At 47.8% G+C, this 18,393-nt stretch overlaps 1 protein-coding gene across 1 annotated transcript; it reads left to right on the top strand.

Annotated features, from left to right (window-relative positions):
* Positions 1-295: 295 nt before the first annotated feature.
* Positions 296-18,050, top strand: LOC144504118 (solute carrier family 23 member 3-like). Its single transcript, XM_078229293.1, has 4 exons — positions 296-406; positions 8,819-8,979; positions 16,813-16,907; positions 17,881-18,050. Exons 1-4 carry the CDS (start codon positions 296-298, stop codon positions 18,048-18,050), a joined length of 537 nt encoding a protein of 178 aa, XP_078085419.1.
* Positions 18,051-18,393: the final 343 nt, after the last annotated feature.

Genomic DNA, 18,393 nt, shown 5'->3' with positions numbered 1-18,393 from the left:
AGGGATGCCTCTAATGAGCAGTAAAATAAGCAGAGGCTATCCAATTGGATCACCCGGGTTAATGTTAAATTTATTCCTGACTAATTCCAATCAACGGCACACTGGAGAGGCAAAGGTCAAGCACACTTCATCGGAATGCTCCAGAGATCAGCCAATCATTTCTCTCTCTCTCGCGTGCACACATTCTCTCTTTGTCTCTCACACTCAGCCTTGTCTGTAACACAAGTCATCAGGAAGCCCGAAGCGGTCACACAATGTCAGGATCTGGTGAGAAGTGAGGAAGTGGGCGGGAGCCATGGAGAGAAAAGGAAGCATGGAGCAAGTCCCAAAGAGGAAGGTGGAAATCGCCAGATACCCATTTCACCGCCAGCCTCCCTGGATCCTCAGCACTTTGTTTGCCATGCAGGTAGGGAAGCGTTAAACTGACAGAGTCCAGCCGTGTGCACGTCCCCCGATTCCCATCGCTCCACTATTGGCAACCGTGCGTTCCGCTGCGCGGCGCCTGGGCTCTGGAATTCCCTCCCCGAACCTCTCCAAATCTCTTTCTCCTTTAAGACATTCCTCAAAATCCTCACCTTTGACCAAACTTTAGGTCACCCCTTCTTACATGCCAGATGTTCTTTGAAACTGCTCCTATAAAAAGCTTTGCAGTGCGTTTCTGCTACATTACAGGCACTATGCAAATGCAAGTTGTTGTTGATTTAAGGCTGTGGTTGCTTCGTTCATTGGGTGGGAATTTCCACCCTCCTCCCCCACCCCCGAAGGCATGATTTCAAGCGGTCGAGGTGCCTTGCCATTGGCCGGCAGTGGGGTCCACCGGTCCCGCCAATGTCAATGCCAGTTTGCGCTGTTTGCCCGCCGCGCAGCCAGGAAACTCACCGAGGGTGATCGTCATTGGCGAGAGCAGAGGATCCCACCAGCGGAAAGGGCTGGAAAATTCAGCCCACTGTCTTTACGGTGTACAAATTTGTCCATTGACTTGTTTATCTGGCTGGCTTGTAATAATTCACTCCGTGATTACTGAATGACATTTCACTTCGTGCCTGAGTAGAATTGTACACACAGCACTCCTGGTGTGACTCACGCGCAGGCAACTGCACAGATTCTATGCTTTAAAGAAAATACTTGTGCTCAGGATACAGGTAGCGTTGACAGCGCCAGGGACCTAGGTTCAGTTCCGGCCTCAGGTCACTGTCTGTGTGGAGTTTGCACGTTCTCCCCATGTCTGCGTGGGTTTCCTCAGGGTGCTCTGGTTTCCTCCCACAGTCCAAAGATGTGCAGGTTAGGTTGATTGGCCGTGCTAAGTTGCCCCTTAGTGTCAGGGGGATTAACAGGGTAAATATGTGGGGCTATAGGAATAGGGTTTGGGTGGGATTGTGGTTGGTACAGACTCGATGGGCCGAATGACCTCCTTCTGTACTGTAGGGATTCTATGAATCTTCTGTGGGGATCAGCATTTGTTGCTTGCTCCTAGCCTGTGGGATCTTGCTGTGCACAAATTAACTGCCTGGGTTTTTGATGTTCAAAGAGAGTGTGGGTGTATTGGCACAAGGAACACAGAAAGTTATCATGCAGACACAGCAAGTAATTAGGAAGCTAAATGACATGTTGGCCTTGTTGGAAGGGCAATGGAGTACAAGAATAAAGAAGTATTGCCAGAGTTGTACAGGGTTTTGGCGTGACCACTCTGGAGTAGTGTGTGCAGTTTAGGTCTCCGCAGTTTTTTATATATCTACATATGTTATATATATAATATATATATATATGATATGATATGACATTTCTCATGCATTGGAGGTGTTACACTGAAGGTTCACTAGATTGGTCCCTGGGATGAAGGGATTGCCCTATGACAAGAGACTGGTAAATTGGGTTTATATCTCTGGAGTTTAGAAGAATAAATGCGATGTGATGCATTTTGGTAGATTGAACCAGGACAGGACTTATTCAGTTAATGGTAGGACGTTGGGGAGAGTTATAGAACAAAGAGATCTAGGGGTACAGGTTCATAGCTCCTTGAAAGTGGAGTCACAGATGAACAGAGTGATGAAGAAGGCATTCAGCATGCTTGGTTCCATTGGTTAGAACATTGAACACAGGAGTTGGGATGTCTTGTTGAAGTTGTACAAGACATTGGTAAGGCCGCACTTGGAATACTGTGTACAGTTCTGGTCACCCTATTATAGAAAGGATATTATTAAACTAGAAAGAGTGCAGAAAAGATTTACTGGAATGCTAACGGGACTGGATGGTTTGAGTTATAAGGAGAGGCTGGATAGACTGGGACTTTTTCCCCTGGAGTGTAGGAGACTTAGGGGTGATCTTATAGAGGTCCATAAAATAATGAGGGGCATAGATCAGCTAGATAGTCAACATCTTTTCCCAAAGGTAGGGGAGTCTAAAACTAGAGGGCATAGGTTTCAGGTGAGAGGGGAGAGATACAAAAGGGTCCAGAGGGACTATTTTTTCACACAGAGGGTGGTGAGTGTCTGGAACAAACTGCCAGGAGTAGTAGTAGAGGCGGGTACAATTTTGTCTTTCAAAAAGCATTTACGCAGTTGCAAGGGGTAAGATGGGTAAAGAGGGACATGGGCCAAATGAGGGCAATTGGGACTAGCTTAGTGGTTAAAAAAAACGGCAGCATGGACAAGTTGGGCCGAAGGGCCTGTTTTCATGCTGTAAACCTCTATGACTTTATGAGAGGTGATCTCATTGAAACCTACATGATTCTGAAGGGGTTTGAAAGGGTGGGTGTTGTGAGTTTGCTTTCCACTGGTTGGTGAATCTAAAACACGGGGGCACAGTCTCAGGATCAGGGGCTGATCATTTGGGACTGAGATGAGGAGACATTTCTTCACTCATAGGGTTGTGAATCTTTGGAATTCTCGGCCAGAGGTTGTGGATGCTCCATCGCTGAATATATTTAAGGCTGTGAAATGGACAGATTCTTGGTTTCTCGGGGAATTATGGGATAATTGATCTTGTTGAATGGGGGAACAGATTCAACAGGCCAAATGGCTGCTCGCGCTCCTACTTCTTGTGTTCTCATTCTCTGCCAATCATTAATTGTTCCCCAGTTACTGGAAAGGGTCCTTGCCCTTTCCCTTATCAAAGCGATGCCCAAACCGCCTCTTGAATGGTATGATTCATGTGAATCACAGCTGTCTGTGTTAACCATTCATCTGCATCACAGTCATGATTGAGTTAAGCGGAATATTAGGTCAGGAATGTGAAGAATGGCACGTCCCAAAGGTTAGCCTAAAGAGGTTTAAGTGCAGTTTAATACAATATCCTAGATTTCATTAATAGGGGCACATACTGCAAAAGCAAGGTTTCGCTGAACTTGTATAAAAGACTAGTTCAACCTCAGCTAGAATATTACACCCGGTGAACTGGTACGGCAACAATAGCCTCTCCCTCGATGTCAGTGAAACAAAGGAGATAATCCTCAACTTCAGGAAGTGTAGCGGAGGACATGCCCCGTCTACACCAACAGGGATGAAGTGGAAATGGTCAAGAGCTTCAAGTTTCTAGGTGTCCAGATCACCAACAACCTGTCCTCTTCCCTCCACGCCATCACTATCCCTCCCTGCTGCCATCAGACTTTTGAATGGACCTACCTTATATTAAGCTGATCTTTCTCTACACCCTAGTTATGACTGTAACATTATATTCTGCACCCTCTTCTTTCCTTCTCCCCATGTACTCTATGAATGGTATGCTTTGTCTGTTTAGCATGCAAGAAACAATACTTTTCACTGTATCCCAATACTTGTGACAATAACAAATCAGATCAAACCAGATCCAATTGTGGATGACGTACTTTAGGAAAGATGTGGAGGCATTGGAGAGAGTGCAGAAAGGATTCACGAGGATGGTTCCAGGGATGAGGAATGTCAGTTATATCGATATATTGGAGTAGTGCATATGAACAAACATACAAACAAGGAGCAGGTAAAGGCCATTCGGCCCCTTGATCCTGCTCTACCATTTAATAAGATCATGGCTGATCTGACAATAATCTCAAATCTGCATCCCGCCTACTCCCCTCGCTTACCAAGAATCTATCCACCGTGCCTTACAAATCTTCAAAGACTCTGCTTCCACTGCCTTTACCAGAAGAGAGTTCCAAAGATTCACGACCCTTTGAGAGAAAAGGAATTCACTTCATCTTCAGTTTAAATGGGTGACCCCTTATTTTTAAACGCTGACTCCTAATTCTAGACTCTCCACAATGGGAAACATCCTCTTCTCATCCACCCTGTCAATACCCCTCAGGATCTTGTGTGTTACAATCTTCTAAACTCCAGCAGATACAACTCTAGCCTGTCCAATCTTTCCTCATCAGACAGCCCGCCCATTCCAGGCATTAGTCTATTAAACCTTCTCTGAAATGTTTCCAATATATTTACATCCTTCCTTAACTAAGGCGATCAATACTGTACACAATACTCCAGATGTGGTGTCACTAGTGCTCTGTATAATTGAAGCAAAACCTCCCTACGTTTGTATTCAATTCCCCTTGCAATAAAGAAAAATATTCTCATAGAATTCCTAACGTGTAGAAGGAGCCCATTTGGCCCATCAAGACTGCAGCAACTCTCTGACAGGGTATCTTACGAGGCCCTCTCCCCCACTCTATCCCCATAACCCCACATATTCACCATGGCTAATCCATTGAACCTACATATCTTGGGACGCTAAGGGGCAATTTAGCATGGCCAATCCACCTAAACTGCACATCTTTGGACTGTGGGAGGAAACCGGAGCATCCAGAGGAAACCCACGCAGACATGCGGAGAACGTGCAAACTCTGCTCAGATAGTGACCTGAGACCAGAATTGAACCCGGGTCCCTGGCACTGTGAGGCAGCAGTGCTAACCACTGTGCCACAATGCCACCCTGTTACCTTTCCTAACTACTGGGAAGTATCAGCTGCCATTGTGGATTCACGGTTGACAAATTATTGAAAATGTTAAAGTTTATTTATTAGAGTCACAAGCAGGCTTACATTAACACTGCAATGAAGTTACCATGAAAATCCCCTAGTCGCCACACTCCGGCGCCTGATTGGGTATACTGAGGGAGAGTTTAGCATGGCCAATGCACCTAACCAGCACGTCTTTTGGACTGTGGGAGGAAACTGGAGCACCCGGAGGAAACCCATGTAGACTCAGGGAGAACGTGCAGACTCCGCACAGACAGTGACCCAAGCCGGGAATCGAACTCGGGTCCCTGTCGCTGTGAGGCAGCAGTGCTAACCACTCTGCTGTCGTGCCACCCTATTGTTGCTTCGAGCATTGACAGATGGTATTGTCAACTTTAAGTAGAGAAACGCCATCCTGTGAATGAAAGGGATGTTGTCCATTCACGTATAGATTGTCTACAGTTGGTGGCTTCAGAAAACTCTGATGGTCAGGATGTTGTTGGATCTTTCTCTTCCTATCACATGACCTTTAACTTCTACATTTATCTTTAGGTGTTGGCCTTGAGCTGCCTTTTCACTTGCCACCTTGGCTTTCTGCCGGGCAATGAAGGCTGCTGGTCTTTGCTCGAGGATGTCAGCTGTTTCTGCTCCATTCTTGTTGAACCAGTCCTGGTAACAGCGACGTTCAAACTCAATGATCTGGGCGCAGGGGTCTGGGACAGCTGACTTTATTTGAGCCACTGTTCTGGAATTGGGTTGGACTTTCCTGATTGGTCATGAGTTTTTTGAGTTCCTCTCCTTGATTGGCTGCTTTGTGCTGAGATATTGATCCCTTTCCTCTTGGATGTTTGGGCCTTGTGATGTCCTCATGCTGGGTGAGTGTTCATTACCAATTCAACAAGTCAATGAACAGACATCAAACCCCCATATGGATCGAGTGATTTGAACTATGGGATAATCTAGGAGGTGTCAATGCTTTGATCTAGGATGCCTCCATGTGGTTTGTATTCAGCCTTCTGGTGGAAGAGCAGCTTCCCTGGTGGTCCAGTGGTTAGGGTTCAGCACTCCCCCCACAGTGAGGTTTGGGTTTAATAGGGTGGCATGGTGGCACAGTGGTTAGTGTTGCTGCCTCACAGTGCCAGGGACCAGGGTTCGATTCCGACCTTGGGTGACTGTGTGGAGCTTGCACCAAGTAGGGGACATAGGTTTAAGGTGCGTGCAGAAAAGTTTAGAGGAGATGTGCAAGGCAAGTGTTTTACACAGATGGTGGTGAATGTCTGGAACGCGCTGCCCGGAGAGCAGGTACGATAGCGGCATTTAAGGGGCAACTAGACGAATACAGGAATAGTTCGGGAATGGAAGGATACGGACTCCGTGAGTGCATATGGTTTTTAGTTTAGGCAGGCATCATGATCGGCACAGGCTTGGAGGGCCGAAGGGCCTGTTCCTGTGCTGTCAGCGTTGGTTTCCTCCGGGTGCTCCGGTTCCCTCCCACATTCCAAAGATGTGCAGGTTAGGTGGATTGGCCGTGGTAAATTACCCCTTAGTATCCAAAGATGTGTAGGTTAGATGGATTAGCCATGGTGAATATGTGGGTTGCAAGGATAGGGCCGGGAAGAGGGTCTGGGTAAGAATCTGTCAGAGAGTTGATGGGCCGAATAGCCTTGTTCTGCAGAGATTCTATGAAGAAGGTGTTTGTAATAAAGAGGCCGTGTTGAGGACACTTTGTCAACAAGAGAGCTCATTAGCTTTTCCCATCACAATTTTCCCAATGCTACCACTCCAGAGTCAAGGTCAACCCGTCATTGAAGGCCCCGGAAGGAATATCATTCCTTACTCTGGAATGGCAGTGAGGCCTTCATCAAGTTCAGAATAGGACTTTTCCTTTACATCTTTATCGGATACTGAAAGGATTGTCAGCGCTCACAAGCCTCTTCTCCAGGTGGAGATAGTGATCCACAGAGGGGCTGAGCTGGAACCATTGTATGGGCTGCTCTCGTGTCTCCCTGCGTCTCGGAGATCACCAAAGATGCCAAAGGACAGTGCCGGACCAAGCTGGAGCCCCAGGCTAGCCACGCGGACTCCCACAGAAAATGGCAAGGTTCTGCAAGGCTACAATATGAAGGTGTGTAGAATCGCTGGCACCAATGCACCCCTCCCCGATGAGTTCAACGCATTCTATGCTTGTTTTGAGCAAGAGGTCAGCGAGAGAATGCCTTCTGCCCCAGAGGCCTCGGCGAAACCTGTATCCAAGGTCAAAACTGCAGATGTCAGAACAGCCTTCTCAAAAATCAACCCATGGAAAGCGACTGGCCCAGATGGGGTACCCGGACGAGCACTCAGATCCTGTGTGGATCAGCTGGTGGGGGTATTCACAGACATCTTTAACCTCTCTTTACACCAATCTGAGGTCCCTATCTGCTTCAAGAAGACGACCATCATCCCGGTACCAAAGTAAAGCCAGGCAGCGTGCCTTAATGACGATCAGCCAGTGGCTCTGACATCCATCATTATCCAATGCTTCGAAAGGTTAGTCATGGCACGAATCAATTCCAGTCTCCCGGACTACCTGGATCTATTACAGTTCGCCTACCGCTGCAACAGGTCCACAGCAGACGCCATTTCCCTGGCCCTGCACTCAACCCTGGAACACCTAGATAACAAAGACACCTATGTCAGACTCCTATTTATTGACTACAGCTCAGCCTTCAACACCATTATTCCCATGAAACTCATCTCCAAACTCCGTGGCCTGGAGCTCAGCTTCTCCCTCTATGACTGGATCCTAGACTTCCTAATCCACAGACCGCAATCGTTAAGGATAGGCAACAACACCTCCTCCACGATCATCCTCAACATCAGTACCCCACAAGGCTGTGTCCTCAGCCCCCTACTATACTCCTTGTACACCTATGACTGTGTGGCCAAATTCCCCTCCAACTTATTTTTCAATTTGCTAATGACACCACAGTGATGGGTCGGATCTCAAACAATGATGAGACGGAGTATGGGAAAGAGAGAGAGAATCTGGTGCAACGGCAATAATCTCTTCCTCAATGTCAGCAAAATGAAGGAGATAGTCATTGACTTCAGGAAGCGTAAAGGAGAACATGCCCCTGTCTACATCATTGGGGACAAAGTGGAAATGGTAGAGAACTTCAAGTTTTTAGGTGTCCAGATCACCAACAACCTGTCCTGGTCCCCCCATGCCGACACTATAGTTAAGAAAGCCTACCAATGCCTCTACTTTCTCAGGAGACTAAGGAAATTTGGCATGTCCACTACAACTCTCACCAACTTTTACAGATGCACCATAGAAAGCATTCTTTCCGGGTGTACCACAGCTTGGTATGGCTCCTGCTCTGCCCAAGACCGCAAGAAACTACAAAGGGTCATGAAAGAAGCTCAGTCCATCGCTCAAACCAGCCTCCCATCCATTGACTCTGTCTACGTTTCCCGCTGCCTCAGAAAAGCAACCAGTATAATAAAGGACCCCACGCACCCCGGATATACTGTCTTCTACCTTCGTCCATCGGGGGAAAAAGATACAAAAGTCTAAGGTCACATGCCAAGCACTCAAGAACAGCTTCTTCCCTGCTGCCATCAGACTTAAGTCGTATTAAGTTGATCTTTCTCTACACCCTAGCTATGACTGTAACACTACATTCTGCACCTTCTCCTTTCCTTCTCTATGAACAGTATGCCTTGTCTGTATAGTGTGCAAGAAACAATACTTTTCACTGTATATTAATACATGTGACAATAATAAATCAAATCAAATCCTTATATGGATTGCACTCCTGAAAGCAGCCTTGCTAGGTTCACAGGTGCTGTCTCAATGCTTCAGTTGTTGGTCAATCTATGGCAGTAATTATCTTTCTCTATCCTCAGCATGTGTTGGTGCAGGTGGCACTCATACACATTGTCCACTGCCTCCTCATTGACGCCCTCCCATCGGACCAGCGCACCCGTCAACATGGCTACCAGCTGATAGCCACCAGTCTCTTTGCCTCTGGCGTCTCCACACTGTTGCAAACTACCCTGGGCTGCAGGTAATCAGGTTTTATAATGCTCATTACTCCCACTCAAGAATTCCCGTCAGTGCAGTTGGTGATGTGATTGAGGTGGTTAAGAAAAAGATTCAATGATGTGGAAAGAGAGAAACGAGTTCCTCTTTTGCAAGGTGGGGGTGTGGGGGTTACGGGGGGTGGGGGGGGGTGGGGTGGGGTGGGGTGGTGGAGAGGGAAACGAGGTGAAAGTCCACAGCAAGGGGACACCGCTTGACTGTTAGAGTCAGGTCGTCCAGAGCACCAAGGGTAATGGAAATCCAGAGCTTTCTCCCCCAGAAGGGGTTGATGAGGCTGTGGACTGAATCATTGCTGGAAAACTGAAATATGAACAGAAAGTGCTGGAAACACTCAGCAGGTCAGGCAGTGTCTGCAGAGAGAGAACCAGGTTTCAGGGTTCAGCTTTTCACCCATTCTTCAGGACTGGACAAGGTTAGGGATGGAGCAAGTTTTAGACAAAGGCAGAGATGGGGTGGGGAATGGGAGGGAGTGGGGGATGGGAGGAAAGAACAAAAGGTGCATTCAGCAATGGGACCTGATTGAAAGATGAGGCGCTAATCATAGAATCTCTACAGTGCAGGAAGAGGCCATTCGGCCCATCAAGCCTGCACCCACAATAATCCCACTCAGGCCCTATCCCCGTAATCCCACATATTTACCCCAGTTCACCTTGACACTAAGGGGCAATTTAGCCTGGCCAATCAACTTAACCCGTACATCTTTCGAATGTGGGAGGAAAATTCTAACAGGACTAGACAGGGTAGATGCAGGGAGGATGTTCCCGATGGTGGGGGAAGTCCAGAACCAGGGGTCACAGTCTGAGGATTCGGGGTAGACCATTTAGGACGGAGGTGAGGAGACATTTTTTCAACCAAAGAGTGGTGCGCCTGTGGAATTTATTGCCACAGGAAGTAGTTGATGCCAAAACATTGAATATATTCAAGAGGCGGCTGGATATAGCACTTGGGGTGAATGGGATCAAAGGTTATGGGGAGGAAGCAGGATTAGACTATTGAGTTGGACGATCAGCCATGATCGTGATGAAAGGCGGAGCAGGCTTGAAGGGCCGAATGGCCTCCTCCTGCTCCTATCTTCTATGTTTCTATCGGAGCACCTGGGGGAAACCCACGCAGACACGGGGAGAACGTGCAGACTCCACACAGACAGTGACCTGAGGCCTGAATCAAACCAATGTCCCTGGTGCTGTGAGGCAGCAGTGCTAACCACTGTGCCACCGTGCCCTCCAATCTCTAAACTTCCATTTTAGGTTTTTGTTGGGTTTGTGCAGATCAGATCAGCCAGGTTCTAACTGAATGGGAGATTAGACTCGAGGGGCTGAACTGCCACGGCCTGGCCCGAGGGATTCTGGAGGGGTGTGATTCTGGTGGATTTTGATGGATGTACTTCACATACATCCCTGGAAGACAGGAACAGACGCAGACCGCTCGGTGCTCCAGTTCCACCCTTCTGTGAGACCATGACTGATCTTGTCCTAACAAAATTTCCATTCAGAAGACTAAGTGTGATGGCGGGCAGGAAAGTTGGCGTGATTCCTGCTGGGCACCAGGTTGAATGAACACGCACGGTCTTCCACTCTACAGCTCGTTAGCAGCCCGTTGAATCTCATGGCGGAATGTGCAGAGGTTGATCTGTTCCATTATTGTCTCCTGGTTCCTCAGATTCCAATACCTGTGACAATAATAAATCAAACCAAATCAGAAAGGACTGATATCCACAGACCAAATATGATTCCCAGAGGGTGAATTGCTGCAGTGCATTTTGTCGATAGTACACACTGCTGCTACTGAGCATCGGTGGTGGAGGGAATGGATGTTTGTGGATGTGGTGCCAATTAAGCGGGGCGGCTTTGTCCTGGATGGTGTCAAGCTTCTTGAGTGTTGTTGGAGCTGCGCCCATCCAGGCAAGTGGGGAGTATTCCATCACACTCCTGACTTGTGCCTTGTAGATGGTGGACAGGCTTTGGGGAGTCAGGAGGTGAGTTACTCGCCGCAGTATTCCTAGCCTCTGACCTGCTCTTGTCGCCTCTGTGTTTATGTGGTGAATCCAGTTGAGTTTCTGGTCAATGGTAACCCCAAGGATGTTGACAGTGGGGGATTCAAGGGGCGGTGGTTAGAGTGTCTCTTATTGGTGATGGTCATTGCCTGGTATTTGTGTGGCGCGAATGTTACTTGCCACTTGTCAGCCCAAGCCTGGATATTGTCCAGATCTTGTTGCATTTGGAAATGTACTGCTTCAGTATCTGAGGAGACCTGAACGGTGCTGAATAGTTCATCAAAGATCCTTAGACGGCACTTTCCAAACCCACGACCACTTCCATCTAGAAGGACAAGGGCAGCAGATACATGGGAACACCACCCCCTGCAAGTTCCCTTGCAAACCACTCACCATCCTGACTTGGAAATATATCGCTATTCATTTGCAGTCGCTGGGTCAAAGTCCTAGAATTCCCTCCCTAACGGCATTGTGGGTCAACCCACAGAATATGGACTGCAGCGATTCAAGAAGTGGAGATGCCAGGATTGGACTGGGGTGGGCGCAGTAAGAAGTCTCACAACACCAGGTTGAAGCACGAGCCACACGCCTTTGGAGCGCTGTCCCTTCATCAGGTGAGTGAAGTTGATGAAGGGGCAGCGCTCCGAAAGCTTGTGGCTTGTGCTACCAAATAAACCTGTTGGACTTTAACCTGGTGTTGTGAGACTTCTTACTGCGATTCAAGAAGGCGGCTCACCATCACCTTCTCAAGGGCAACTAGGGATGGGTAATAAATGCTGGCCCCAGCCAGCGACGCCCATGTCCCACGAATGAATAAAAAAAAGGCGATTCCCAATCAGTGAGTTGCTTGCTGATTGTTCTGATTTAGAGAAGGATTTATTTGTGTGCGGTTTGTCTTGAAGATGCAGTTAATGAGTTGCTGATTATAAACTGACTGCTCCCATGGCTATTTGACTTGGACTGACTGCTAGAACAGTGAATGTTTGTCTTCAAATGGGAACAGCATGGGTGCGTTTACGTTCAGCATGCGTACAGAGAGTTTGACTTCACAGCGCGACTGAGAATGTGCAGTGCAAAACTGATCTGAGTCTGAATAGAAGCACTGTCTCTCTCCCCCCCTGCAGAGAGACGCTCTGCTGCTCTTCGGTCTCAGTTTGAGCCCTTGCTCAGGATTCTAGCCGGGTTTACGGCTCTCACTCTAACAGTTATGATGTCAATGCAGCTCAGATTTATTGCGCCTTGACTTTTTGTTTGCTGTACCGTGCCGATTGTTGGATTTTAATCTGACACACTGATTTCCAACCCCTGGATTCCAAACCTCTTCAGTCGAGTGGTGGCACGGTGGTACAGTGGTTAACACTCACAGCGCCAGGGACCCGGGTTCGATTCCCAGGTCACTGTCTGCGTGGAGTCTGCACGTTCTCCCCATGTCTGTGTGGGTTTTCTCCATTTTCCTCCCAGAGTCCAAAGATGTGCAGGTTAGGTTTATTAGTCTTGCTAAATTGCCCCTTAGTGTCAGGGGGATTAGCAGGGTAAATACGTGGGGTTACGGGGATTGGACCTGGGTGGGATTGTTGTTGGTGTAGGCTCGATGGGCCAAATGGCCTCCTTCTGTACTGTTGGCATTCTATATTACTGACTGCGTTGCTACTGGCCGCCTTTGTGTTGATGTTCAATTAATGCTCTCATCTCTGTCTAACCTTGATATTTTAATCACCACTCTCATTCTCACAGCACAGAAGGTAGCCATTCAGCCCATTGCGTGTTCGTGCCAGCTCTGGGAGAGCGATCCAATTTATCCCACCCTTTCCCGACAACCCTGGAACTTTCTCCCTTTAGATCTTGTATTGCAGTTCAGGAACAATTAGTCTCTTGTTCATTGTCAGTAATCTGTCCCTTTCTGTGTCTATTGTCTCTGCCCTTTGACCCTGGCCTGCAAGCTGGTTTGGTGTATTCTGGGAGTTTAGTCCCAGGTTCCTTGGTGCAGTTTGGGTGGCCGCAACCCTCACTAAGAAAAGTGCGGAGGTAATGGCCTCGTGGTATTATTGCTAGACTATTAATCCAGAAACTCAGCTAATGTTCTGGGGACCCGGATTCAAATCCTGTCATGGCAGGTGGTGGAATTTCAATTCAATTTTTTTAAAATCTGGAATTAAGAATATACTGATGACCATGAAACGATTGTCGGAAAAACTCATCTGATTCACTAATGTTCCTTAGGGTCTGACCTACATGTGACGATGTGGAGATGCCGGCGTTGGACTGGGGTGAACACAGTAAGAGTTTTAACAACACCAGGTTAAAATCCAACAGGTTTATTTGGTAGCAACTGCAATAGCTTTCGGAGCGTAGCAGCACTCCAAAAGCTAATGGTATTTGCTACCAAATAAACCTGTTGGACTTTAACCTGGTGTTGTTAAAACTCTTACTACATGTGACTCCAGAGCCACAGCCTCAACTGCCCTCAGGCAACGAGGGATGGATAATAAATGCTGGCCGGCCAGCGATGCCCATGACCCACGAATGAATAAGAAATAAGAGAGAGATGGGGGGAAATGACAGGAAATGAACCATTTGTCAATATACATACCAGAAAGTACTTCATCTATTTTAGATGCACCTTATAAAGTCATAGAGATATACGGCTCAGCAAGAGGCCCTTCAGCCCCTTGTGTCTGCGCCAGCCATCAAGCACCTTTCTATTCTAATCCCATTTTCCAGCACTCAGTCCGTAGCCTTGCACACTACGGAATTTTAACTGCTCATCTAAATGCTTCTTAAATGTTGTGAGGGTTCCCGCCTCTACCACCCTTTCAGGCAGCAAGTTCCAGATTCCCACCACCCTCTGGGTGAAAACATTTTTCCTCAAATCTTCTCTAAATCTCCTGCCCCTGCCCCCTGGTTATTGACCCCTCTACTAAGGGGAAAGGTTCCTTCCTATCCACCCTATCGATGTCCCTCATAATTTGATACACTTTAATTGGTGGACTCTCAGAGGCTTTTTCCGAGGGTGGAAATGTCTGCTACGAGAGGACACAGGTTTAAGGTGCTGGGGGGGGGGGTAGGTACAGGGGAAATGTTAGGGGTAAGTTTTTCACACAGAGGGTGGTGGGCGAGTGGAATCGGCTGCCGTCAGTGGTGATGGAGGTGAACTCAATAGGGTCTTTTAAGAGACTCCTGGATGAGTACATGGAGCTCAATAGGATGGAGGGTTATAGGTAGGTCTAGAAGGTAGGGATGTGTTCGGCACAACTTGTGGGCCGAAGGGCCTGTATGTGCTGTAGTTTTTCTAAGTTTCTTCTTCTATCCTATAAGTAATTAAACTAATCATTATCGGCTGGCTCAAGGAATGTTACCAGAACTGAAAGGTTGCTGCTATCGGGAAAGACCCAACAACCATTGTTGTGAAAAGGAGCCGGGATGTTTGGCTAATATTCCTGAGCTGGTATCCCAAAAAAGCTGATGACCATAATGTTATTTGTGGGAGCTTGCTGGGCACAAATTGAGTTGCATGTTTCCTCCATTACGACAGTGACTGCACTTCAAAAATAAACATCATTTAATTCTTTCATGGGATGTGGGCATCGTTGGCAAGGCCAGCATTTGTTACCCATCCCTAATTGCCCTTGAACTGAGTGTCTCGCTCGGCCATTTCAGAGGGCACTTGAGAGTCAACCACATTGCTGTGGCTCTGGAGTCACATGTAGGCCAGACCGGGTAAGGACAGCAGATTTCCTTCCCTAAAGGACATTAGCGAACCAGATGGGTTTTTACAACAATTAATTTTATGACATCAATCCAGAGTTGCATTGAATCCAAATTTCACAATCTGCCGTGGTGGGATTTTATTTTTTTATTCATCTGTGGGACGTCGCTGGTTGGACCAGCATTTATTGCCCATCCCTAGTTTCCCTTAAACCGAGTGGCTCACTCGGCCATTTCGGAGGACAGTTGAGAGTCGACCACATTGCTATGACTCTGGAGTCACATGTAGGCCAGACCACGTAGGGACAGCAGATTTCCTTCCCTGAAGGACATTGAAGCAGCACGGTGGCACAGTGGTTTTAGCACTGCTGCCTCAGGGACCTGGGTTCAATTCCAGCCTCAGGTGACTGTCTGTGTGGAGTCTGCACTTTTTCCCCGTGTCTGTGTGGGTTTCCTCTGGGTGCTCCGGTTTCCTCCCACAGTCCAAAGATGTGCAGGTTACATAGAACATAGAACATAGAAAGCCACAGCACAAACAGGCCCTTCGGCCCACAGGTTGCGCCGATCACATCCCCACCTCTAGGCCTATCTATAGCCCTCAATCCCATTAAATCCCATGTACTCATCCAGAAGTCTCTTAAAAGACCCCAACGAGTTTGCCTCCACCACCACCGACGTCAGCCGATTCCACTCACCCACCACCCTCTGAGTGAAAAACTTACCCCTGACATCTCCTCTGTACCTACCCCCCAGCACCTTAAACCTGTGTCCTCTCGTAGCAACCATTTCAGCCCTTGGAAATAGCCTCTGAGAGTCTACCCTATCCAGACCTCTCAACATCTTGTAAACCTCTATCAGGTCACCTCTCATCCTTCGTCTCTCCAGGGAGAAGAGACCAAGCTCCCTCAACCTATCCTCATAAGGCATGCCCCCCAATCCAGGCAACATCCTTGTAAATCTCCTCTGCACCCTTTCAATGGCTTCAACATCTTTCCTGTAATGAGGTGACCAGAACTGCGCGCAGTACTCCAAGTGGGGTCTAACCAGGGTCCTATAAAGCTGCAGCATTATCTCCCGACTCCTAAACTCAATCCCTCGATTAATGAAGGCCAGTACGCCGTACGCCTTCTTGACCGCATCCTCCACCTGCGAGGCCGATTTAAGAGTCCTATGGACCCGGACCCCAAGGTCCTTCTGATCCTCTACACTGCTAAGAATGGTACCCTTCATATTATACTGCTGCTTCATCCCATTGGATCTGCCAAAATGGATCACCACACACTTATCCGGGTTGAAGTCCATCTGCCACTTCTCCGCCCAGTCTTGCATTCTATCTATGTCTCGCTGCAACTTCTGACATCCCTCCAAACTATCCACAACACCACCTACCTTGGTGTCGTCAGCAAACTTACCAACCCATCCCTCCACTTCCTCATCCAGGTCATTTATGAAAATGACAAACAGCAAGGGTCCCAGAACAGATCCCTGGGGCACTCCACTGGTCACTGACCGCCATGCAGAGAAAGGTTAGGTTGATTGGCCATGCTAAATTTCCCCTAGACTCAGGGGGATTTGCAGGTTAAATGTGTGGGGTTACGGGAATAGGGCCTGAGTTGGACTATGGTCAGTACAGACTTGATGGGCTGAATGGCCTCCTCCTGTACTGTAGGGATTCTATGATCTAGTGAATCAGGTGGATTTTTTCAAGAATGGTTTCATGGTCATTGGTAGATTCTTAATATCAGGTTTTTAAAAAAAATGGAATTCAGATTCCACCATCTACCATGGCAGGATTTGAACCCAGGACATTAATTAAGTTTCAGGATTAATAGTCTTACGATAATACCACTCGGCCATCACCTCTTTGAACCCACACCCCCAGAGCATTACCCTGGGTCTCTGGATTACTAGTCCAGTGACAATATCTTTAGGGAAGGAAATACAACACCACTGACCACCGTCTCCCCAGTAACATCACTGACTGTAAAGCACTTTGGCGCTATATAAATGCAAAACTTTTCATTCATTTTGAAGAGATTCACAACAAAAAGCTTGTGAATTGATACATCAGTTAATTTTGTTTCTTCTTGTCCTTTCTAGATTACCACTAATCCAGGCTCCATCTTTTGAATATTTGATCCCTGCCGTGATTCTCGCTTCATCTCCCATGGACACCAACAGTTCCCATCAGAATGGTACAGTGCCTTTCTTCTGTAACTCTTCCTTTCCACAGCAAGAGAGCCATTTTCACATTGGGAAATGTTAGGGTTGCAGTTCCGGCTGGATATACACCATCACTTCATCACTTGATCTCTGACCTCCAACTGCCCATCCCTCACACTCCCAGTCCCCCACACCCCCTCCAATTGATTACGTGACATGCCCATCGTCATAGCGATCTGCCTTCCTTGCCTAGTTATCTATTGAAGCATACAAAATTCGGAGGGAATTTGATGGGGTGGGCACTCGGATGGTTCTTCTACTGAGGGAGACTAAACTAGGGGACATGGTTTAAAATCAAGAGGTCTCCCTTTTAAGACAGAGGTGAGGGTGGCATGGTGGTATAGTGGTTAGCATCGCTGCCTCACAGTGCCAGGGACCCGAGTTCAATTCCAGCCTTGGGTGACTGTTGGTGTGGAGTTTGCACATTTTCCTGTATCTGCGTGGGTTTCCTCCGGGTGCTCCGGCTTCCTCCTATTTCTTAGTTCCCAATTCTATTCACTCATAGAATCCCTACAATGCAGAAGAGGCCATTTGGCCATTACATCCACACCAACTCTCTGACAGAGTGTCTTTCCAAGCCCTCTCCCCTGCCCGGTTCCACTTATACAGGCCAACGTAATTCTGCGAGTCCTTAAGCACAGCCTCCAGAATCTCCCAAACATTGCCCCTGGCTAATCCCCCGAACCTACACATCCTGGGACATTAAGGGGCAATTTAACATGGCCAATCCAACTAACTTTGTACTGTGGGACGAAACCGGAGTACCCGGAGGAAACCCACACAGAGACGGGGAGAATGTGCAAATTCCATTCAGTCAGTGACCCAAGCCGGGAATTGAAACCGGGTCCCTGGAGCTGGCAGGTTAGACAATGCTAACAGCAGTGCCAACCACTGTGCCACCGTGCCAACCTGTTAAGGTAAACCTCTCAATCTTCTATTTTCAAGGGAACACAAGCCTGCAACTCTCCTCCTGCTTTAACCCTTTTAGACCTCTCCTGGGCAGACAGGTTGCCTTTGACTTCCCCACACATTCCAACACTGTTGCAGCAGAGAACAGAGACCTGTTGGAGAGAGGAAGGAAGCCTCACCATTTCAACCCCTTCCTTCACGGTTAGAGATCACGAAAGCCGATTCAGGCAAGGGGTCCCATCACCTGGGAAATCTCCCATGTGACCTCCCGGGGCCAATGATATTGACTGAGGCCTAAACAATTCGGGTGAGGTAACTGGTGTTTGGAATACGCCGTAGTTTCAGAATGCAGGTGCAGACACTAAGCGCTGGGAAATTCTAAACACAACTCACCCACTCTGCCCATCCTGACACGGTGAATGTCCTGGCAACAAAAGAAAATATCCTCCTCAAACTCAAAAGGGGAAATTGCTGAAGTTGTCTCCTTGTCTGTGAAAGGGTTAGGGCTTAACCATTGCCCCAGGGGCCGGTACGATTCAAAATGCTCTT

Source organism: Mustelus asterias, chromosome 14, assembly GCF_964213995.1.
Source record: "Mustelus asterias chromosome 14, sMusAst1.hap1.1, whole genome shotgun sequence".
Lineage (NCBI taxonomy): Eukaryota > Metazoa > Chordata > Chondrichthyes > Carcharhiniformes > Triakidae > Mustelus > Mustelus asterias.
This window is presented reverse-complemented; position numbering and strand designations above follow the sequence as displayed.

Excerpts from the sequence above, each read along its gene's own strand:
- LOC144504118 (XM_078229293.1), top strand. The coding sequence starts at position 296 with ATGGAGAGAAAAGGAAGCATGGAGCAAGTCCCAAAGAGGAAGGTGGAA. Across the intron at positions 8,980-16,812 it reads CAAACTACCCTGGGCTGCAG|ATTACCACTAATCCAGGCTC; the intron begins GTAATCAGGTTT and ends TGTCCTTTCTAG. Across the intron at positions 16,908-17,880 it reads CAACAGTTCCCATCAGAATG|GGAACACAAGCCTGCAACTC; the intron begins GTACAGTGCCTT and ends TCTATTTTCAAG.